This window comes from Anarhichas minor, unplaced genomic scaffold (assembly GCF_050575085.1).
Source record: "Anarhichas minor isolate MPS153535 unplaced genomic scaffold, ASM5057508v1 ptg000027l, whole genome shotgun sequence".
Lineage (NCBI taxonomy): Eukaryota > Metazoa > Chordata > Actinopteri > Perciformes > Anarhichadidae > Anarhichas > Anarhichas minor.
In genome coordinates this window covers 3793692-3814888 of record NW_027466473.1, presented here as the reverse complement: position 1 = coordinate 3814888, position 21197 = coordinate 3793692, and the positions used below count along the sequence as shown (strand labels likewise).

The following is a 21197-nucleotide window of genomic DNA, read 5'->3' as shown; positions in this document are numbered from 1 at the left end:
TAAGGTGCTATATTTAGGTTTCATACCTTTTCGATTATGTTTAGAAGTCATTTTCTGAAGTGTGTCCCAGAACCTCAAAAGTGCTTTGGGGCGTATAATTGTGATGTAAAAATGTATCATGGGAAGTACACTAACATTTGCATCTGATACTTAAAATGAGATTGAAGATGAGTCCATCCCTCTGAAGCAGAATCATTCTCAGAGCAGCATTATAATTATCTGACTCCATTTATGACACAATTTATTGAAAGATAGATTTTTACACCCAGATATATATATATTTATTTATCAAACCCCTGGAAGGAACACTTGAGCAGCCATAAAGACGATCCTTACTGTGATATACTCTACACTATGACAGTTCATCCTTTCATGTCAGAATCTTGGAAACCTCATCCGTTTAAATCCCAGGAGACGTAGTTAATTAATGTGGTTTACCAGTAGAGCCAACTGGTCCGGTCCCCTTTGGGACCTGGTCCCCTTCTGGCACATCTACCTCCATCTCCTATTTGTGTAGACAACATGGTGCCATTCCACATGAGGTGAGGCAGGCATGATTGAGGAGACTCCAGATAAATCCTTGTGGTTGTTGGTGGATCGAACAGATGAGGACTTCTGAGCTCTTTCTCATCAGGTCTTTCCCTTTAAAACACATTTTCTGAAGCCAGTGGTGTTAGGTCTTTACAACCGGCCCAGTGCATGTTATTATAGCGGCCCTGGTCACGTGCTTCTTCTTCTATTTGTAAGGCATGACTGCTCGCTCGGCTTGCAGATGTGCTCAGCTTGCCAGTCTTGCCAGATTTTGCACCTGAAAGCTACAATCTGACAATCTCAATATGACAAAAATACCAAAATAAAATAAAACTAGTCATTTAATTAAATAGTTCACTTTACAGTTTATAAATAGTTTTTATAGTTTATGTAGAACATCATTGTGTTATAGATTGCTACCGACTATTTTACCCCAAAATGCAAACCATGGATGAAGAAGGTTTTGCCTTCTAGAGAGTTAATAGCAAATGGCCGCAAAGGGAAACTTACAAGTTTGTCCTTGGACACAGTTGCGTTACCAACACAATAGTTTGGATGGATTAGCCAATGCATTGTTGGACCTCACTATTCCACATTGCCTCTGTATTGCCCATAAGTGTATTCCTCTGGCTGCAACAGTTGCAATATCTCATTAAACAGCTGGTGATGACATCTGAAACACTAGTTTTATAAGCTGTGCTGACTTAGCAAACAAAAGTGCATCAAACACTACAGTATATGCCCACTCTCTCTCTGTGCAGGGCTCAGAGATTAACAGACGGGGGTCACCATGGAAGCCCCTCTCGTGTGTTTGGATGAGGAGTTTGAGGACCTCCGGCCCTGCCGCATGGATGAGCTGGACCACCCGGCGCTCAAACACACCTCTTACTCCACCACCACCACCACCGTCCCCCTGGCCTCTATCACCCGCGAGGACTTCTCAGAGCTGGAGAACTTCTCTGAGATGATGAGCTTCAAGTCGATGGAGGACCTGGTGAATGAGTTCGACGAGAAGCTCAATGTGTGCTTCCATAATTACAACACCAAGACGGAGGTCCTGGCGCCCATACGCAACCAGTCGCACAACCAGGAGGATGAGCAGAGGCTGCAGGATGAAGAGTGAGTGGCCACAGTTGATGTTGTTTGTCAAAATATTCATCGTATTTTGTGACATTTGTCAGTATGTTAATATGTATTTTTAAGCCTTCAATGTGCATAACTGAGGTCTTAATTGATCTGATAATGCTCAGTCTGAACTGTCAATCAATACCATGCACAACACACCCTCAAGTCCCAAAACAGTGGCTTAGCACGTCCCACACGACAAAGGCCTAAATATTTCCACACACAGACCCGGTCAATCAGCAGCATGACCCCACCCTCCCCGGCTCCACAGTCATGGTGAATTATTCAATGTGCAGCGCTGTACGCCTCAGTTAGCTTTGGCTCTGTCGGTGTGTCTCTGTCTCTGCCTCTCCACCAGCTGACTGCCAGATCCTCCTCCTCTCGCTAGCAGGCTCTGAGGCAGAAACACACACGTCTTCACACTGTGGGGATATGAATCGTGCTAAAAATAGCCCGACCGTCAGTGTAAGAGGAGAGCTTTTCGGATGGGAATCACATGATTGGTCAAACACAATTAAATTGCTTTTAAAAATAGTTTGTATTGATGACTAGAGCTTTGACTGAGTAGACCACGGAGCTGATGGTGGATGTGAGTCCTGCAGTACTACAGTAATCTGCATGTTAGGACCAAGAAGTGGACCTACTGCCTTACACTGATTTCTTGAGGCACTGATTAGGAAACCAGTACAGATATGTCCCAGTCAAACATAACAACTCTTGTCATTAACATTGACTCGTTGTTCCTCCCTGTTCATAACGATTCTCATAATCCATGCTGTGATTTCACATCAAGTGAGTCTCAATCACTAGATATTTATTCACCTCAAGCAGCTATTAATAGAAACTAAGACCGTACTGATGTTCATAACACGCAGGCATGTGTTATGGTAAATATCTAGTCTGATTTAAAGACTCTTACAGACCCACATAGATAATCAGCAAAAATGTAAATCTGCTGTTTGGCTGAAACCAGTCTGTCGCTCATTTTGGCCTAATCCCCAGTTGCTGATTTCTCTTCAGGCTGAGGGCCAAGACATACAGCAGGACAGCTTTGTGACATGGAGTTCCAGTTCCTGCTGGCCACCGTGACCAAACACGTCCCTGTGTTACGCATGTTCTTCGTGTGTTGTTGTGGTTAGTTTAGTGGAGATTACTGATACGATTTTTAAAAAATGTCTTTTTATGAAGCAAGTGACATTTTAATTAACGTGTTTAGTTTCAAAAATGATATGTTTGAAATATACTCAGTTAGATGAAAAAACCAATTTCATTATCGTTCTTTACACAGTATAAAAAGCTACAGCCGGCATGTTAGCGTAGCTTAGCATAAAGACTAGAAACAGGGGGACAGCTAACCTGGCTCTGTCCAAAGATAAAAAAATCCAGCCATGAATAACCCCCCATAAAACCACACATTCTAATTTCACAAGTAAGCAGATGTGTTTAGCTTTGGACTGAGCCAAGCAACTTTCCCACAATTTCCTGTTGTTATGCTAAGCTAAGCTAACTATCTTTAGCTACATAGCAAACAAAATCTTCTCATCTAACTCTCAGAAAGAAAGTGACGTTTTCTCATGTCCAGAACTGTTGAGATAACGTTTTACTCAGTTGTGATGATTTTTCTACTGTTAGTTCATATTTTTTATTCTAGTTTCACTATTTTATCAGCGGTGGTATTTCTGTCAAGCTGATAAAAGTTAAGAATAACTATTGTATGTGCAATCTGCAGCAGCTGTGATTGTTTTTTAGAAACAAATCATTTGGTCTGTGTATGATTTGTTTTCTTTGTGTGAACTGGGTTCATTTTATAGCACTGTTCCATACAAACTGCCGTAAAGGGGAATTACACATTGACATACACATTTAAGGAAGCAAAATGGAACAATTACAAAATTCCACAGCACAAAAGGAATTCTCTGACAGGGAAATGTTTCATAAGATTAATTTTATTTCCATTCTGGACAACATTTGTTCAATTCAATTCAATTTATTTTTGAATAGCCCAAAATCACAAATTACAAATTGGCCTCAGAGGGCTGTTATTGCTTCATTTTCATCTCAGAGTGTATTGAAAGGTTGACCCTGTTTATGTGCTGGTGCACGCAGTAATGACATGCGGGCATGGCTGGTGAGGTCAGCGGTTGGCTGAATGGTGTCCAGTGTGTGTCCGGGTGTGGGCAGTGTCACTGGGAGCAGGGCGGCAGGCCTGAGCCAACCTCTTAGCGGAGGAGGAAAAAAACCACAAAGGAGAACTTCTCTCCCAGTTTTATGTCATTCGTCCTCGGACAGACGCTTGCTCCGGGTTGCAGTCAGAGTCCACTGGCACAATGATGTGAGAAGCTTTATCTAATCTCTGCTAAGGATACCTTTTACTGAGTAGTAAGCTGTTTTTTCTGTTGTGCATTGTTCTTCTGCAGCTTCCAGCTCTGCGTATTGACCACCATCATTGACTTGCCACCTTGAAATATTGACTATATTGCAGGCTGCTGAAGACAGGACTGAGTAGACCTCCTTATAACCAGGGAGATGAAACAACACACCGAACTTTGGCCTAATGCTCTTATATAAATATATTACTACAGCGTGTGTGGATGCACCAGCTTCAGTCCTTTAGAGTTGAGGCCAAAATAGGGTCTTGACACTTGTTTCTTTATATTTCTGTGGCTCTTGACCTTGCTTACATGTGTGCATGTTTGTGTCTGTGTATTGCGTTGCAGTGTGTGGGATGCTCTAACCGACAACTACATCTCCACCTGGGACGGCACCGACTCAGAGGGACTCAACGGCAATCTTTCTGAGCAGGAGGTACATGTCACATCACATCTTTCTATTTGGTTTAGATCTGCTATTAGCCTAATCATAGCTTTCTTTTTTATTTTGGAAAGAAGAATTTCATTTGGGTATTACCTTTTAGCCACATTTCTTTTTTAACCACAAGTAGCATTATTTTTCATTTGAGGTGCCAAACCGAGTAGATGCTGGTTCATTTTTTCTGAGGCTTGATCTCATGCTGACTCTTAAAGACGTGCTTGCCCAACCTTGACTGGTCTGCCATTCAGCAGAGGCCTCCCTCTTTCGCCCCTCTCTTAATTGGCAGTCAGTCCCATACAAGCTGGACAGCAGGCACTTAACAGTCAGGGCCACGTTCGGGCTGGTCAAGGCCAGAGCAGACGTTTCAGCCTCAGAGGGTTCTTGTGAGAATGTATCGTGGTGCTCAGATCCTGCCTTCAGTTGAGTGGTTGGTATTCTCTCTAAATCAAAAGGATTATACCAAAACAGGCCTGTGCACACTTTGAATTATTTTATTTTTCAACAAATATCAAATGGCAAATCTTTCAATGTACTTTCTCACTATTATGCTGAATCAATAATTAGCAGGACACTCAGACAAAGTCTTTCACGCTAGGAACTCTGTGAGGCTGTAGTTTGGCGCAGCAGTGCTTTGAGCTAAATGCTAACATTGGCAACATCCCTATAATGACTTTTAACATGCTGATGTTTAGCAGGTATCATTTTTAACATGTTCACCATCTTAGTTTAGCATGTTAGCTGAGTTAGTTTCCTGTATTTTTATCCACCCACATGTTGTTCATAACACTTCCAAATGAGGTGGAGGGATGGAGAGAGAGGCGAACACACTCATACCACGACCACTTTGGAGACAGGAAGTGTATACCAGAGTTCAATGTCATGTTGTTGACCTGATGGCGCTAGATGAAACGTTGAGGGATCACCATTGTGATTTCAATTCCTCCTGAGAGGAACATGAAAGTCTGAACCAAATTTCAGTTGTTGGTGTTGTTAGAGGAAAATGTAGCCACCTCCAGTTCTGAAAAGTGAAGCCAAAGCTTCATGTGTTAAAGCTGCATTCTCTCTAGTGTCCATCAGGGGGCGACTCCTCTGGTTGTATAGAAGTCTATGAGAAAATGACTCTACTTCTCTCTTGATTTATTACCTCAGTAAACATTGTAAACATGAGTTTATGGTCTCAATCTCTAGTTTGAAGTCTTCTTCAATACAGCATGATGTTCATTTAGTAAATGATGGTCCATTTAGAGTCAAACAGACCATAAAGCAGAGTATGCTTTGGGGGGGGGGGGGGGGGGGGGGGCTGCACTGTCACGGTCTGGGAGTTGACTGTGTTTTCCTCTTACAACTTTAACCCTTTCACAGTGTGTTTATGTTCATGAAACTTAATTGTAACATTTCGGTCTAAAAATCTCTTATTGAGTGTTCAGTTGTACTTAGTTTCACTCTCTCGTGCCTCTTCTGGTTGCAAAATACCAAGATGATGACAGCCAAAAAGCTAAATTCAAGGTTTTAAAACCATAGTCCACAAACCAATGGGTGACATCACAGTGACTACTTGTACATTCTGTGGTCTCAAAGTCATTATGGTACAACATCTGGGAACCATGAACGTTTCAGTCTGGACCGGCAGATGGACATCGCCATCCCTAAAGCCAATGTCACAGATTTCTTCACATTACACTTAACTTCACATCACACTGCATGAAAGTGATATTATAATTTATAATTAATAAATAAGATATAAACAATTGAAACACTTTTACAAATGGAATGTGAAATAGTTTTTTAAAGTGATACTAAATATTGTAAAACCTTTCAAATATTAAAGCATAAGACTTTCAAATGAGCATGACTGATCTCTCCTTCCCAGCGCAGTTCTTTTGGAAATTGATTGTGGATTTCGTTTATTATTCCAACGCAGATAGGCCATTTATGACTCTTGTGAGCCTCACTTTCTTCGTCAGACACGCTGTCATAGCCAATCTGTTTGTTGTTCACATGTTTCTTCTCATATTCTGCAGATCCACGAAAAAGAGGAGGAGGAGATGAATGAGAAGAATGACAATGCCAACTGCCTGAAGGAAGAGCCTCTCATAACAGCTGATCAGGTGTGTGTGTGTGTGTGTGTGTGTGTGTGTGTGTGTGTGTGTGTGTGTGTGTGTGTGTGTGTGAGATCAAACAGCAGTTTGAGTGTCCTGTTTTTGATAATGAGGAAAAAGAAACCAGGGTGTGACATGAGACTCTGAATGGTGCATGGATCCTTTTCATCTTATACCTGACACCTTTTTTGTTTAAAATCATTTTGTTTGTTGGAATTACCATAACCTTCTTTTAGACATTTTAAAATCAATTCTAAATGCCACAGATAACCAGTGCAGGGAGGCCAGAATGGTGGAAATGTGCTTCATTGTTCCAGGTCATGTAAGAGCCCCTGTATTTTGCACAAGCTGGCAAGTTCATTGATTTCTGGGGCAATCCGGCGATAAGGAGTTCTGGTAATCTAGATGGCTGGAGAGGAAGGCACGAGAAAGGGTTTGTCCATCACACAGTGAAAGAAAGCTTCTCATCTCTGCATTGCTCCTGGACAAATATAATGTTAGCATAACAAAAGGAGAAAGGAAAGGACCAGGAATAGACCCCTGAGGAACCCTAGACACAAACTTTGCATTGCTAGATGTGGTATTCCCATTTTGATTTGGTCTTTTTCTCCTGCATACTTTTTAAAGAGGTGCTCTTCATGTCCTGTACGACAGCGTGGCGTGTTGGACTGCTCTTTTATCATGCTGGTACAGGACGTAGACAGACGCCTAAATCCAAGTCTGCCTCTGAGTAGACATCAATAATGGATTTAAGTTATATGTACACTTATACAGGAGGCTTCTGGCATTTTAGTGGCCACACTCTTCTGACAAATGGATGCTTATGGATGTGTGTGTACTTACTTCTGTCTCCTAATCTCTTTCCTGTCCATTCACCTGTCTCGCTGTATCCTTCCATCTCTCTTTCTCTCTCTCTACAAGGTCATTGAGGAGATAGTCGAGATGATGGAGAACTCTCCGGATCCCGGCGAAACTGAGGAAGAGGATGAAGAGGAGAGCAGCCACTGCTCCTCCAGAACCAACCCCTCCCTGCTGGAGGAGATCAGGCAGCTGTCACAGGCCTCCAACAACAACTGCTCCTACGAAGGTCAAAGATAATCCGTTACTGTTTTAAAAAAAATATGAATTAATGCAACTTGCTAACTGACACGAGGGCTGTGGTTAATGAGAGTCATTTGTAAATTTCCTCAGCTGGTCTGGGAGGTGAACATGCTGCATTCCTGTCAAAACATTGCTTCTTTTAAAGCTGCTTATGTGATAATGAATCTTTTCTGGCCAAGCCTTTAGGTTACAAGTTAAGACCCCAGCCAGCAGAGTCCTTGCCATAGGCATCTCTATTTATAGAAGATCCAACAGGAAGGCCAGTTATGATGAGTGCATGGACAATGGTTAAGCATGGTCAGGGACAAACATGCACAAATGGCAATATACAGTATGTCCATCTTATGTAACAAGTTGTTAAATATCATATTCACTGTCCAAATCTTATTTTTGGCTGGAGATTGAAGGTGATGCATCAGTAGATTTAGTGATCCACATGGTTAGACTAGTCATGTCATTCCAGCAGGTCTATGGAGAGAGTTCAAGAGAACGAGGTGTTTTCTGCCGAAAGGAGCCCTGTCGCTGAACACAGTGGAGATCCACGTGGTTCCTCCATCTGAGCAGTTTGTCCTGTCCACTGTGGGAATGGGAACGTCTATATATATATATATATATATATATATACAGTTGTGTGAAAAAGTGTTTGCCCCCTTCCTGATTTCTTATTTTTTTGCATGTTTGTCACACTTAAATGTTTCAGATCATCAAACAAATTTAAATATTAGACAAAGATAACACAAGTAAACACAAAATGCAGTTTTTAAATGAAGATTTTTATTATTAAGGGGGGGAAAAAATCCAAACCTACATGGCCCTGTGTGAAAAAGTGATTGCCCCCCCCCGTTAAAACATAAATTAACTGTGGTTTATCACATCTTTGGAAAGCTGAGTTCAATTTCTCTAGCCACACCCAGGCCTGATTACTGCCACACCTGTTCTCAATCAAGAAATCACTTAAATAGGACCTGCCTGACAAAGTGAGGTAGACCAAAAGATCCTCAAAAGCTAGACATCATGCTGCGATCCAAAGAAATTCAGGAACAAATGACAAACAAAGTAATTGAGATCTATCAGTCTGGAAAATGTTACAAAGCCATTTCTAAAGCTTTGGGACTCCAGCGAACCACAGTGAGAGCCATTATCCACAAATGGCGAAAACATGGAACAGTGGTGAACCTTCCCAGGAGTGGCTGGCTGACCAAAATTACCCCAAGAGCGCAGCGACGACTCATCCAAGAGGTCACAAAAGACCCCAGAACAACATCCAAAGAACTGCAGGCCTCACTTGCCTCAATTAAGGTCAGTGTTCATGACTCCACCATAAGAAAGAGACTGGGCAAAAATGGCCTGCATGGCAGAGTTCCAAGACGAAAACCACTGCTGAGCAAAAAGAACATAAAGGCTCGTCTCAGTTTTGCCAAAAAACATCTTGATGATCCCCAAGACTTTTGGGAAAATACTCTGTGGACTGACGAGACAAAAGTTGAACTTTTTGGAAGGTGTATATCCCATTACATCTGGCGTAAAAGTAACACGGCATTTCAGAAAAGGAACATCATACCAACAGTAAAATATGGTGGTGGTAGTGTGATGGTCTGGGGCTGTTTTGCTGCTTCAGGACCTGGAAGACTTGCTGTGGTAAATGGAACCATGAATTCTGCTGTCTACCAAAAAATCCTGAAGGAGAATGTCCGGCCATCTGTTCGTGACCTCACGCTGAAGCGCACTTGGGTTCTGCAGCAGGACAATGATCCAAAACACACCAGCAAGTCCACCTCTGAATGGCTTAAGAAAAACAAAATGAAGACTTTGGAGTGGCCTAGTCAAAGTCCCGACCTGAATCCGATTGAGATGCTGTGGCATGACCTTAAAAAGGCGGTGCATGCTCGAAAACCCTCCAATGTGGCTGAATTACAACAATTCTGCAAAGATGAGTGGGCCAAAATTCCTCTACAGCGCTGTAAAAGACTCATTGCCAGTTATCGCAAACGCTTGATTGCAGTTGTTGCTGCTAAGGGTGGCCCAACCAGTTATTAGGTTTAGGGGGCAATCACTTTTTCACACAGGGCCATGTAGGTTTGGATTTATTTTCCCCTTAATAATAAAAACCTTCATTTAAAAACTGCATTTTGTGTTTACTTGTGTTATCTTTGTCTAATATTTAAATTTGTTTGATGATCTGAAACATTTAAGTGTGACAAACATGCAAAAAAATAAGAAATCAGGAAGGGGGCAAACACTTTTTCACACAACTGTATATAGAGAGAGAGATACTTTACCATATAATTATATTGTGCTGATTATGTTAATTGTATTTACAATTATTATACATAACCATTCCCTGAAATTCATGTTGTAATGAATGTGCACATGTAAAGCACCTTGTACCTCTGGTTTTGAATCGTGCAATAGAAATAACTTACTTGTTACTTAAAAATGCAACAAATCCAGAAATGTTGGCAAAATACATTGTTGTCATTTTAACACACAACTGGCTTGATTTAAAAAAATGAATAGATAACTCTTGATCAACATTTTAGTGCAGCAAAGATTGAGAGTCTAAGCCTATTGTATACTCTGTACTGTAGGCTACTGTATATGAACTGTAACATTATTTCAAATCAATGGAACCATGAGTTATGAGTACAGCATGAGTTATTACCTGATAATGTCAGTGGGTCTCAACCTGAGGACTGGGACCCTCCGTGGGGTCATGAGATAAATCTCAAATCTTTTCCTTTTCCTTATCAAACACTGCAGCGGGAGCCTTTACAAATGATTCCAATGAAACAATCTGTAAAGTTAAAATCACCCTGTGAATGAACTGCCCACATGATGAACATATAATATGTGACAAAAAGACAACAAAGAGTTTGGAATGACTCATGTGAAACAGCTGTTACCACCTTTCTTGGTCTTTGTTGTAAATGAATGATAATGCCACAGAGTCAGAGAGACCAAATAGTGTTGTTAGTAAAGACAGTTTTTGTTAAATATTACTTTGGCACTTTTGTACCAAACTACTGCTCCAATGATTTAGAGCATTATGTCTGAACCGATGTGTAAGAAATAAAATAAAACCCAACCCCCCTCATCTTCTCTGCAGGCCTGAGCCTGATGCCTAGCTCGGTGCTCGTCGAACTGCTGCAAAGGGTAGAGGCCGCCATCCTGGAGTACTCAGAGGAGCTGGTCAGCCAGCTGGCTCGCCGTGAGGAGCTGGAGTTCGAGAAAGAGGTGAAGAACACGTTCATCACGGCCCTGATGGAGGTGCAGAACAGGCAGAAGGAGCAACGGGACAGCAGCAAACGCCGACGCCGGGACAAGGCCCTGAGCCTGCAGGGGGGGATGCCGGCACCTGTGAACGGAGGGAATACCGCCTCCACGGGCAACACGGAGAAGACAGGGAGCATGCCTGTCAAGGTGAGAGGCAGGGAAGGGTGGCCTTGTATGCTTTACACACCTTTGAATTATTTATATGATGTCAGTGTGTTTACTTTAAGTCCATTCACACAAGAGTTTTGCTCTCATCAATGTTAACTATGCCACAACTATGGTGTTGTGCCAATGTGCACTGTGGTTTTCACTGAGTTAACCCCCCCCCCCCCCCCCTCTGACTGTTAGCATAATGGATCTCAGGCCCATTAGCCTCTTAAGTATCTTCCAGGAAAGATCCTAAAGTGACCATTGGTCTGCATACAGTAACAGCCCAGTCCAGTCTATCTAATGGACTTTCCCGCCATGCATTGCGGCAGCAGTGTTTTTATGTGGTGACTGCTGGGTACCTGAGGCCGCATGACTAAAGTAATATGAATATACAGATGGCTAAATGACGCAGATGCAAGATAAACAATAAAGCAAATAGCATCTCACTGTGATGTCATGTTTGTGTGAGGTGCTGCGAGGTCTGTACTGTAAAAGATCAGCTCGGTGAAGGAGGTGATGATTAGTACGTCGTATTAATGCTCGGTGTCTGTGTCCTGGTTGTGACCGGCAGCGTTTCAGCATGGAGGGACTGTCTAACATCCTGCAGACGGGCATCAGACAGACATTTGGAAGCACAGGGAATGAGAAACAGGTAAGGTCAAAGGTCACATGCTAGTTCATCATGTAATGCAATCATAATGGTTAGACACTCGACTTTGGACAACTGTGTTTCCTAACAATCACTTACCGTGATGAGGTTAATCAAAAAACACATGCCCACAGATGATTCAACTGAATAACTTACGCAGGTCATTTATTAATAGCTATATGTATCTGGAAATGTGGCTGCAGTTTTAAAGAAACATGTACCTCCATGACAGACTGAAGATATATAATAAACTGCTACTGTATAGTAGTACTACTTGAATATAGTGAGGTTACCACTATACAGACAGCTGCAGTGTAACTCATTTACAGCAGGAAGGGGCTGTACCAGCTGTGCTGTGGCAGCCTGTGCACTGGCCCTTTAAGGTCACGAGCCTCAGTGCAGTAGTATATGTACACCACTGCCCCTGTCCAATGCAAAGATGAGGTCATACAGAGAGATGGTTGGTCTACTGTACGTAATTTGATCTCTGTTGATAGTGTTAGCAATATGCTACGGTACACTGCAAGAAACGTCCCAGCTTTTGCTTTTTTTGACTTATAAATTAATTCAGCAGTTTTTGTTTCTCATGTGATTGTTATTGAAAATATACAGCAAGTCTGTTTTTGCTCCAGTCTTTGCAGGCATTACTGGATGTAAACAAAGCAGCATAATTTTACAGCAAGTTGTAACTTAGATTTAGTAGTTACGCTAGATCTTTAAAACGATCCATCCTAAAAACCCAGCCCAGTGTTGTCAACTCAAGATTTTGTTTCTTTTTTTTGATTTATTGATTGTTGTTGGGATATCATTTCAATAAATATCAGCAAAAATGGTTTCTTAAATACATAACCCACTATAGCTTTAAAAGACCAAACAATACGTTTGGGAGTGATAGCAGGTTTGAATATTGTGCTTAGTATTTTGGAGTCGGGGATCTGTTTATGTGTACATTTAGATCATGAATGTGCCTTTAACCTCCCAGTCAGTTGATTTCAGTGTACAGACTGACATGCTTTACTGACAGGAATTGTTTGGGAAATTCACTTACATATTCACTTAGCTTAGCTTAGCATAAACACTGAAAAAAGGACTGTGCCTGGTACTGAACCGTCAAGACTCACTCTGAAGTGAAGGAGAGCTCATAAGCACAGTTCATAGGTGAGATTCTTTAACCTCAGAACTGAAGACAGGCTAGCTGTTGCCCCATTTCCAGTCTGAAAGCTAAGCTAAGTTCTTGGTCTTGAAGTACTCGGGTTGTACTGTGTCGACATCTCTGAACATTGAACCTCTCTGTTTTCAGTATCTAAACACAGTTATTCCATACGAGAAGAAAGTTTCCCCTCCATCTGTTGACGACCTGCAGATGCTCACAAAGAGTAAGTATGCAGCCCAGAATGTTTGTATCGAGGGTAAATCCTAACAATTACTGGCTGAAAAGAGTTGATCCATCTTGTTTTTCTTCCTATTAGTTCTTTATGCCATGAAGGAGGACAGTGAGAAGGTGCCTACACTGCTAACCGACTACATATTGAAAGGTAAAACAACAACATGAGTTTAAATATAAAGCCACACAGTTTAGGGAAGACAAAAGAAGTAAACGCATTAGTGAAAATGACAGTATGATCATCTCTGATTGGACTATTGCCTTGTACATTCAGTTATTGCAAAATTGAACTTCCTCATTCTGCTACAAGAATCATTACATTAAAGTAACTTCATTATATCTCTTCCAGTAGAGACTTATCCGTATTATTATCCACTGTTGTTCCTCTCCAGTCTTGTGTCCTACCTAAAGCACCGCTAGGCCAGGGGCCGCGTGGGACGGAGATCTCTTTTCCAACCCTCCTCGCCTCGGGCCCCGAGCTGCATGACCTTCCATCTTTTACCATTATCAACCATGGATCCTCACCATCGACATCATTGTACTCACCTCAACTATGACGACTGCCTTTCGCTGAGCTCTCCCTCTCTCCTCCCGCACATCAAGCTCAGGCCAGACCCAAAATGGCTGCCATTCGAATAGTCAAACAAGTGGGACGGCCTCTCCCACTTTTAAAAAGGACTTCACTAATGGAGCATGACATGCTTTTAAATATCACAACACCACTTTGGTACAGGATACAACTTTATCGTTGCTTTCTTTTCTATACGTTACACTCTCTTTTCTTTGTTTCCTCTAACAGAATCTCAACGTTGCCAAGTTTTGACAGCTATTCATAAACTGACCTCTTAACCACTGGGTTGTGTTGATTGTCGTATTCATTGATTCATAAGTGTATAAGTGTAAAATGAATGCATCCACACGTGATCATCTCCCTGTATTGTTTCAGATGAAAACTCATTTGAATACAAAAGCCATGCACCTTTTTCTGCCAACTTAGTACTGTAGCTCCATGTGGACGAAAAGAAACACACGACTATTACGGGTGCAGTGCAGTGCATTATGAAGCTTTTTATTTCTTCTTTGTTTGGCTTCACTATCTGAATATCCAGTGCTCTTCTAACTTTTTTGAAATGTCTTTTAATTTGTAACTAAATATTTGATATAAACTCTGTTGCTGATTTTCTACTTTGGTTTACTGTCATTCTGCCCTGTTCAGCACGTGGAGGTGTACCACTGACTTTTCCTTTGATATATCATCCCCTAATGAGATGAGCTCATGTCAATTAAGGCGTGCATATTTGCATATTAGCATATTTATGACTTCCTTTTGCGCCATGTAGGTGAATGTTACATCGCTAATCGCAAATTCTAATAAACATTCTACCCTAGCAGCGACTGCATCTGCTTCTTTCTGTCTTCACCTTTTGAGTTTGGCATCTAACATCATCAATGCTGATGAGCTGATGAAGACCAGCCAGCAGCTTTTCATGGAGATAGGGTTAACTCCACTGCATGAAGGAGGTTTTCTGGGGAAATTAATATTTCTCATAATATATCTAAAAAGTCACCATACCCTGGACAAGATCTTATAAAAACACCAAATAACAAATTATTTCTGGAGCATCCACGCAACATAGGCATTCAAAAGGTAGTTTAAAACATACTTACATTCCCTTTTTATATTTAGTACTTATAAAATCATAATCAAGTCATTTAGAAATATTCTTAAGAATGTATTGGGAGCACTTTCTACAAGGCCAATATCTATAATGCTTTATAAACATGCTTATAATGTTTTATAATCTGCTTTTAACACTGCATAGTTATGGTTAGTAGCACTCATGAATATTCAGGACGCTTTATAACAATATTAGTGACGCATTATAGAGCGTTTTCGAATGACTTATAAGTTCACTGACATTTCGCTTTTGCAAGGATCATATCGTATTATAATTGTCATACATTGTATTATTTTCATAATGTATCATCATCACTGTTATAATTATAATTATATGATTATAAGTTACTCTAAGTCAGACCTGGGCATTGTACGGCCCGCGGGCCACAGCCTGCATTGCTTTTATTTTGAAGGCGACTTTTGTTGTTTTTTTTCTTCTCAATTTACGTACGTTAGTGAACGTGTGTGAGCAGCAGCGTCACTGCAATAGGCTTGTTCGACTTAAGCCAGGCGTGCGCAGAATCGATCACCGGCGATCGGCGCACACTGCATGCTGGGTAGATTTGCGTCCGACTTGCTCTGACGTCATGAAAACGTGCGTAACGATGATCTCACGAGAGCGGGGTGGCCGCAGATTTTAGAGCCAGGCGCTGCAGTTGCTCTCCACTGACTGCGTGACCCCAGGGCATGATGGGAAACTTCTTGCTGTCTTCGGATCAAAGAGCTGATTGGCTCTTAGATTTTCTTTATTGGAAAAGGTGGGCGACCGTGGCTCACTTTGTTGAGAGGGTTGTCTGGTGACTACAAGGTTGGTTGTTCGAACCTTGGCCTTTGACGTGTCGCATGTCAAAGACAGCCCACTGCTCCCCATACATAGGGATGGGTCAAATGCAGAGACAAATGTGTATCCTTAGTTAACAGGATAAATATAGTATAAAAAAATGTAAATCCTAATTTTCTGTCTAATTGTAATACTTAACGCTAGATTGTTGGCTTAATAGCCATCTAGTCTCATTTTGTGCAATAACAATAATAATATATAAGGTTATTTATTTAGCATATGTAAATAAAGATATTTATTGAGAAAGCCTACATCCTACTTGATGTCAACATGTTCTCAGTCAGAGCACTGAATGTGTCCATCGATATATGATTGTGAAGCATCACAAAACGTATTAATAGAAAAGCACAATTGTCACTGATGGAAACTTGCAGCGTTGCTTTTCCTCCGTGTGGAGCCTGTTTATGTAGCTGTGATGTTTGGACAGTTGGTTCAGTTTTTAAATTTCTTAAATTTACGGTTGTATGATTTAGAAATGACGCTATCTTCACATATATTTATTTATATAAATGTTTAAATAAATATGACAGCCAAGAACTAAAATATGCCCAATCTTATATCCTCAATTATAATAATAACATAGTTAAATATATGAAAAGACATCCAAACTTAAAGACCAGCAATTTTGGGGTTAAGTGTCTTGCTCAAGGACACATCGACATGCTCCTAGCGGAGCCGGGGATCGAACCGCCGCTCCTCTGATTGAAGACTCTGACTGAACAGTTCCCTCTGTTATTAGAAAGCATAATAATGGAAAGTGTAAATTTTGTGGAGAAGAAGAAACCGTGGACCATGTTTTATTGTCCTGTCAGAGGTACGAGTCAGAGAGAGAAGTTTTGAAAAAAGGTCTAAGAGAGATTGGAGAGGAAAGCTTTAGTGACAAATGTTGGAAACTTTTTCTGGAATATTTAGAGTCAACAACACTAATGAATAGAATTTAAGAAAGAAATGTATTATTATTTATTTTTTCTATATGTATATATATATATATATTCATTTACACACATATGTATATGTATGCGTGTGTATATATGTATATGTATTTATTTTTCGTTTGGTTGTCGTATTAGAGTCCTTAGTCCACTCTAGATTAGTGGGAGGCGGTAATGCACCCGAAAGCTGTTTGCCAACCGCCAAAAAAAGCAAAAGAAAGAAGAAGAAGAAGAAGCAGGCGGCTGAAAACGGTCCGATTTGAACGCAGTTTTTTGTCAACGCCCCTTTCTACGTCCGCCTGCTCTCGTCTGCTTTCCAGGCGAGGCGCAGTTCAACTCGAACGAGCCTAATGTGTTGGCGAACTGAGTCTACGGGAGATGTGAGTTAGCGGTTAGCCCTCAAAAATGTCAGCCTGTGTTAAAAAAGAAAGACTGACACAGAGTGTAGAGTTTCTAAGAAAACATGGACTTTAAAGTATTTCTTTACTGAAGTCAAAGGTAAAGCCGTGTGCTTAGTTTGTGGAGAACAAGTCGCAGTGTTGAAGGATTACAATTTGAATCGTCATTACCAGAGGAAACACGCGGAGAAATAGAAAGATTGACGGATGCAGAGCGGGAACGGACGTCTGAGGCTTTGCTAGCTAAGCTGCAGAAGCAACAAGGCCTTTTTACCAAGCTTCACACATCCAGGGATGCAGCCGCCAAGACCAGCTTTGTGATATCCGACAAAATGGACTCCAGGCGCACCGTAACGAGGAGGATCGAGGACATCGCGGGAAATCTGGAGCTTCAGCTGCAAAAAAAAGCAGACCATTTCGAACTTTTCTCCTTGGCTCTGGACGAGAGCTGCGATGTCCGCGACACAGCCCAGCTACTCGTCTTTGTACGTGGGATAAGGAAAGACTTCGTGATTACAGAGGCGCTGGCAATGAAAGGGACGACGACGGGGAGTGATTTGTTCACGGAGGTAAATGCATGCTTCCACAAGCTGGGACTGAAATGGGACAAACTGGCATGTGTCACAACCGATGGTTGTCCAAATCTGACGGGGAGAAATGTCTGACTTTTGAAGCGGATGCAAGATAAAGTGACTGAAGTAAACCCAGAACTGAACTTGGTATTTTTGCATTGCTTTATACATCAGAATGTGCTCAAACCTAACCATGTTATGGATGTTGTAACTAAAATAGTTAACGTCATCAGAGCACGAGCATTGAATCACAGACGGTGTGTTGCACTCTTGGAGGAGCACGAGACTGAACACAGCTGTCAGGTGGCTCAGCCTGGGCAAAGTGCGTAGAAGAGTTAAGAGTTCGGGACCTGAGAGCAGAGATTCAAGAGTTTTGTGAGAAGAAAGGCAAGAACATCCCAGAGCTCTCCGATGTGAACTGGATGACAGATTGTGCATTTGCTGTCGATGTGACGGCACTAATGAATGATCTGAATACCAAACTGCAAGGCAAGGGCCTCTCTGCACATCACATGTACAGCCTGGTGAAGGCTTTCATGACAAAGTTGCAGTTTCTTTCAAGCCAGATGCAGGTAACACTCTCACCCAGCTGCACACCCTGAAAGAAGCCACACCATCAGTTGAACACCTCCACAGGTATCATCCATGTTAGGGGCTCTGCATGGTGAGTTCAAGGCCATTTCAAGACTTCAAAACAGTTGAGAGTGAAATGCACATGATTTCTTCTCCCTTCACGTGCAGTGTGTATAATGCTCCCAAAATCTTGCAAAAACATGATCCCCGTCAGTGTTCTACTATTATATATGGGTATTACAAATGTATATGTTGTTTAGATTAATCCTGCTGCAGATGTTTAAGGTGGAGCTCATTTTAACAAATTTTATACTCTGTTCAGTTTGGGTAGTTAGGAAAGGTTTGAAAAATTATAATGTGCAAAGTAACTAGTAACTAAAGCTGGCAGACAAATGTAGTGGAGTAAAAAGTACAATATTTCCCTCTGAGACAGGGTAGGAAAGTTACATATTTTTTAGGGGGCAATTTTTGCCCCCACTGACTGAAATCCAGGAGCATTTAAAAAAAATAGGGGCACTTTTTGAAACTTGTGAAATAACATTTAACCTTTGTTCAAAATAATAAATATACTTTAGGCTTACAGTATATGAGCAATTGTCACCAAATGGCAATAATAAGACTATTAGGCAGTAGTCTACAGATTCAAAGTGTTTTCTTAGATTTTTTTGAACAAAAAACAAACATAAATCAGACAATCATATTCAATTTTATTCTTATTTATTTGTTTATTTATTGTTATTATTACATTTTTTTAAACAACTATTAACAATTATTAAGTCAACGATGCCTTGATTACATATACATCAGTCATTGTATGGAATTATTGAGAGATATTTTTGTAGCACCTCAAATATTGTGATATTACGCATTTTTGTCCTGAACACATGCATTAGTCATTGTGTGGAATTTTCGAGAAACACATTTTTAAAGCACCTTAAAAATTTTAAAAATGTGCCATTTGAAGGTACAAATTCAGTTCAGAGTTTTTACTTAGTAAAATATCTTAATTGACGGTCAGTCAGGTATTATTCATTAGCAACCCTCAAATCAAAGAATAAAGACACTTTACACACAATGTAGGTGTATTTTCCCTTTAACTCGCGAGATGCAGGTAGCATGTTTTATACTGAATGTGAATATAATTCATTTAATCTAATTTCCATTATGCAATATGTATACTTTGTTGGCATCTTATTCTGAAAACCGGATGTTCGTCTGAAGAAACCGGATGTGTCTCACGTTAATCTTTCCGCTAACTTTCAAAGTCCTTCGTTCGCTCCCGATCTGTGCCGTGTGAATGCGTTTACCGTGAACTTCAGCATATAGGTGCACTAACATGTAAGTGTCTGCTGAGTTGACCGCAGTCTCGCAGTCACAGGTCTGATGAAGAAGCGCTCCATTTATTTATTTGTTTAGAACGTTCGGTTCTTCACGCACACGCGGCATCAGTCAAGGCAAAAATCAAAAAATGATATGGCAACTGAATAATGTAGTCATATAGGTTACGATGTTTTTCACAAGTTCATTAAATTATCATTATTAGAGGAAATTATGGGAGCATTTTTTTGCCCCTCGTAGTGATATCGGGGGCAAATTTATATTTCTTAGGGGTAGTTTTGCCCTCGTGTATTTCCGACGCTGCTCTGAGATGTAGTGGAGTGGAAGTACAAAGTTGAATAAAATAGAAATACTCAAGTAAAGTACCTTGAATTTGTACATAAGTACAGTACTTAAGCAAATATACTTAGTTACATTCCACCACTGATCATAAAATGTACTCTTACCACTCACAGCTCATCAAAACCATACAATGTACTGCTTTTTATAAAGAGGTGGAATAATATAGAGCAGGAGTTCAGTCTATTGGTCCGGCCCTCCACAACAGTCCCTGTTTCTCATGTGGCCCCTTGGGAAAAATAATTGCCCCCCCCTGTAGGTGGATGTTCGACCTCAGCTGTCGGCCAGAATCTGCAGCACGTGCAGGTTGCTGGCAGAGGTTGAAGGTGGAGGTGGGTTAGTCGTTTCGGAGGCAGCAGGTTAAGATGGTTTGTTTTTCCGGATGATGGTGGAGGTTGTAGGTTGAGGGTGGAGGAAGGTGCTTTAGCTGGTTTTCAGAGGCTGTTTGTGTTCTGGAAGATTATTTCAGGAACTTGAAGCTGAATAAAAACATTGTTAACAAAAGCTGCATTCACTGTTACTTAACTTAAACTATTACATTTAAACATTTACTACAATAATATTTACGGTTGTGATCTTATTTGATCATTATTTGGTCTTAGATCTTTGGTTCTTAAGTGTCCACAAAATAATGTGGAGGATGAACACTGACCCCTTATGAGACGTCCACGTGCACCCGTCCGTCTTTGTCTACTGTCTCTTTTAATGTGGGACGGTCCAGTCTCTCCCAGAGCTTCTGCTTGATGAGACGTCCACGTGCCCCCGTCCGTCTTTGTCTACTGTCTCTTTTAATGTGGGACGGTCCAGTCTCTCCCAAAGCTTCTGCTTGATGAGACGTCCACGTGCACCCGTCCGTCTTTGTCTACTGTCTCTGTTAACGTGGGACGGTCCAGTCTCTCCCAAAGCTTCTGCTTGATGAGACGTCCACGTGCACCCGTCCGTCTTTGTCTACTGTCTCTGTTAACGTGGGACGGTCCAGTCTCTCCCAAAGCTTCTGCTTGATGAGACGTCCACGTGCACCCGTCCGTCTTTGTCTACTGTCTCTGTTAACGTGGGACGGTCCAGTCTCTCCCAGAGCTTCTGCTTGATGAGACGTCCACGTGCACCCGTCCGTCTTTGTCTACTGTCTCTGTTAACGTGGGACGGTCCAGTCTCTCCCAAAGCTTCTGCTTGATGAGACGTCCACGTGCACCCGTCCGTCTTTGTCTACTGTCTCTGTTAACGTGGGACGGTCCAGTCTCTCCCAGAGCTTCTGCTTGATGAGACGTCCCAGATTTAAGGTGTGCGGACGCAGACGGCCGTTCTTGAACCTGTGAGGAGAGGAAGACATGAGATTAAAAAGTTTATATATGGAATAAATTGAGTGAATAACTAATGTGATCAGAAAATGTGATAATCATCAG

At 41.3% G+C, this 21197-nt stretch overlaps 1 protein-coding gene and 1 pseudogene across 1 annotated transcript; both read left to right on the top strand.

The window, feature by feature from the left end:
• The first annotated feature begins 1321 nt into the window (after positions 1–1321).
• On the top strand, positions 1322–1654 carry LOC142960452 (fasciculation and elongation protein zeta-1 pseudogene; annotated as a pseudogene).
• Positions 1655–3777: 2123 nt separating this feature from the next.
• Positions 3778–16941, top strand: LOC142959853 (fasciculation and elongation protein zeta-1-like). Its single transcript, XM_076101343.1, has 9 exons — positions 3778–3827; positions 4374–4461; positions 6489–6575; positions 7488–7653; positions 10774–11087; positions 11662–11742; positions 13040–13115; positions 13209–13274; positions 16895–16941. The coding sequence occupies exons 1-9, from the start codon at positions 3778–3780 to the stop codon at positions 16939–16941; spliced, it is 975 nt and encodes a 324-aa protein (XP_075957458.1).
• Positions 16942–21197: the final 4256 nt, after the last annotated feature.

Coding starts and splice junctions, on each gene's coding strand:
- LOC142959853 (XM_076101343.1), top strand. CDS start 3,778: ATGGCTGGTGAGGTCAGCGGTTGGCTGAATGGTGTCCAGTGTGTGTCC. Junction 3,828..4,373: donor GGTGTCCAGTGTGTGTCCGG/GTGTGGGCAGTG, acceptor ATTGCGTTGCAG/TGTGTGGGATGCTCTAACCG. Junction 13,116..13,208: donor CCTGCAGATGCTCACAAAGA/GTAAGTATGCAG, acceptor TCTTCCTATTAG/TTCTTTATGCCATGAAGGAG.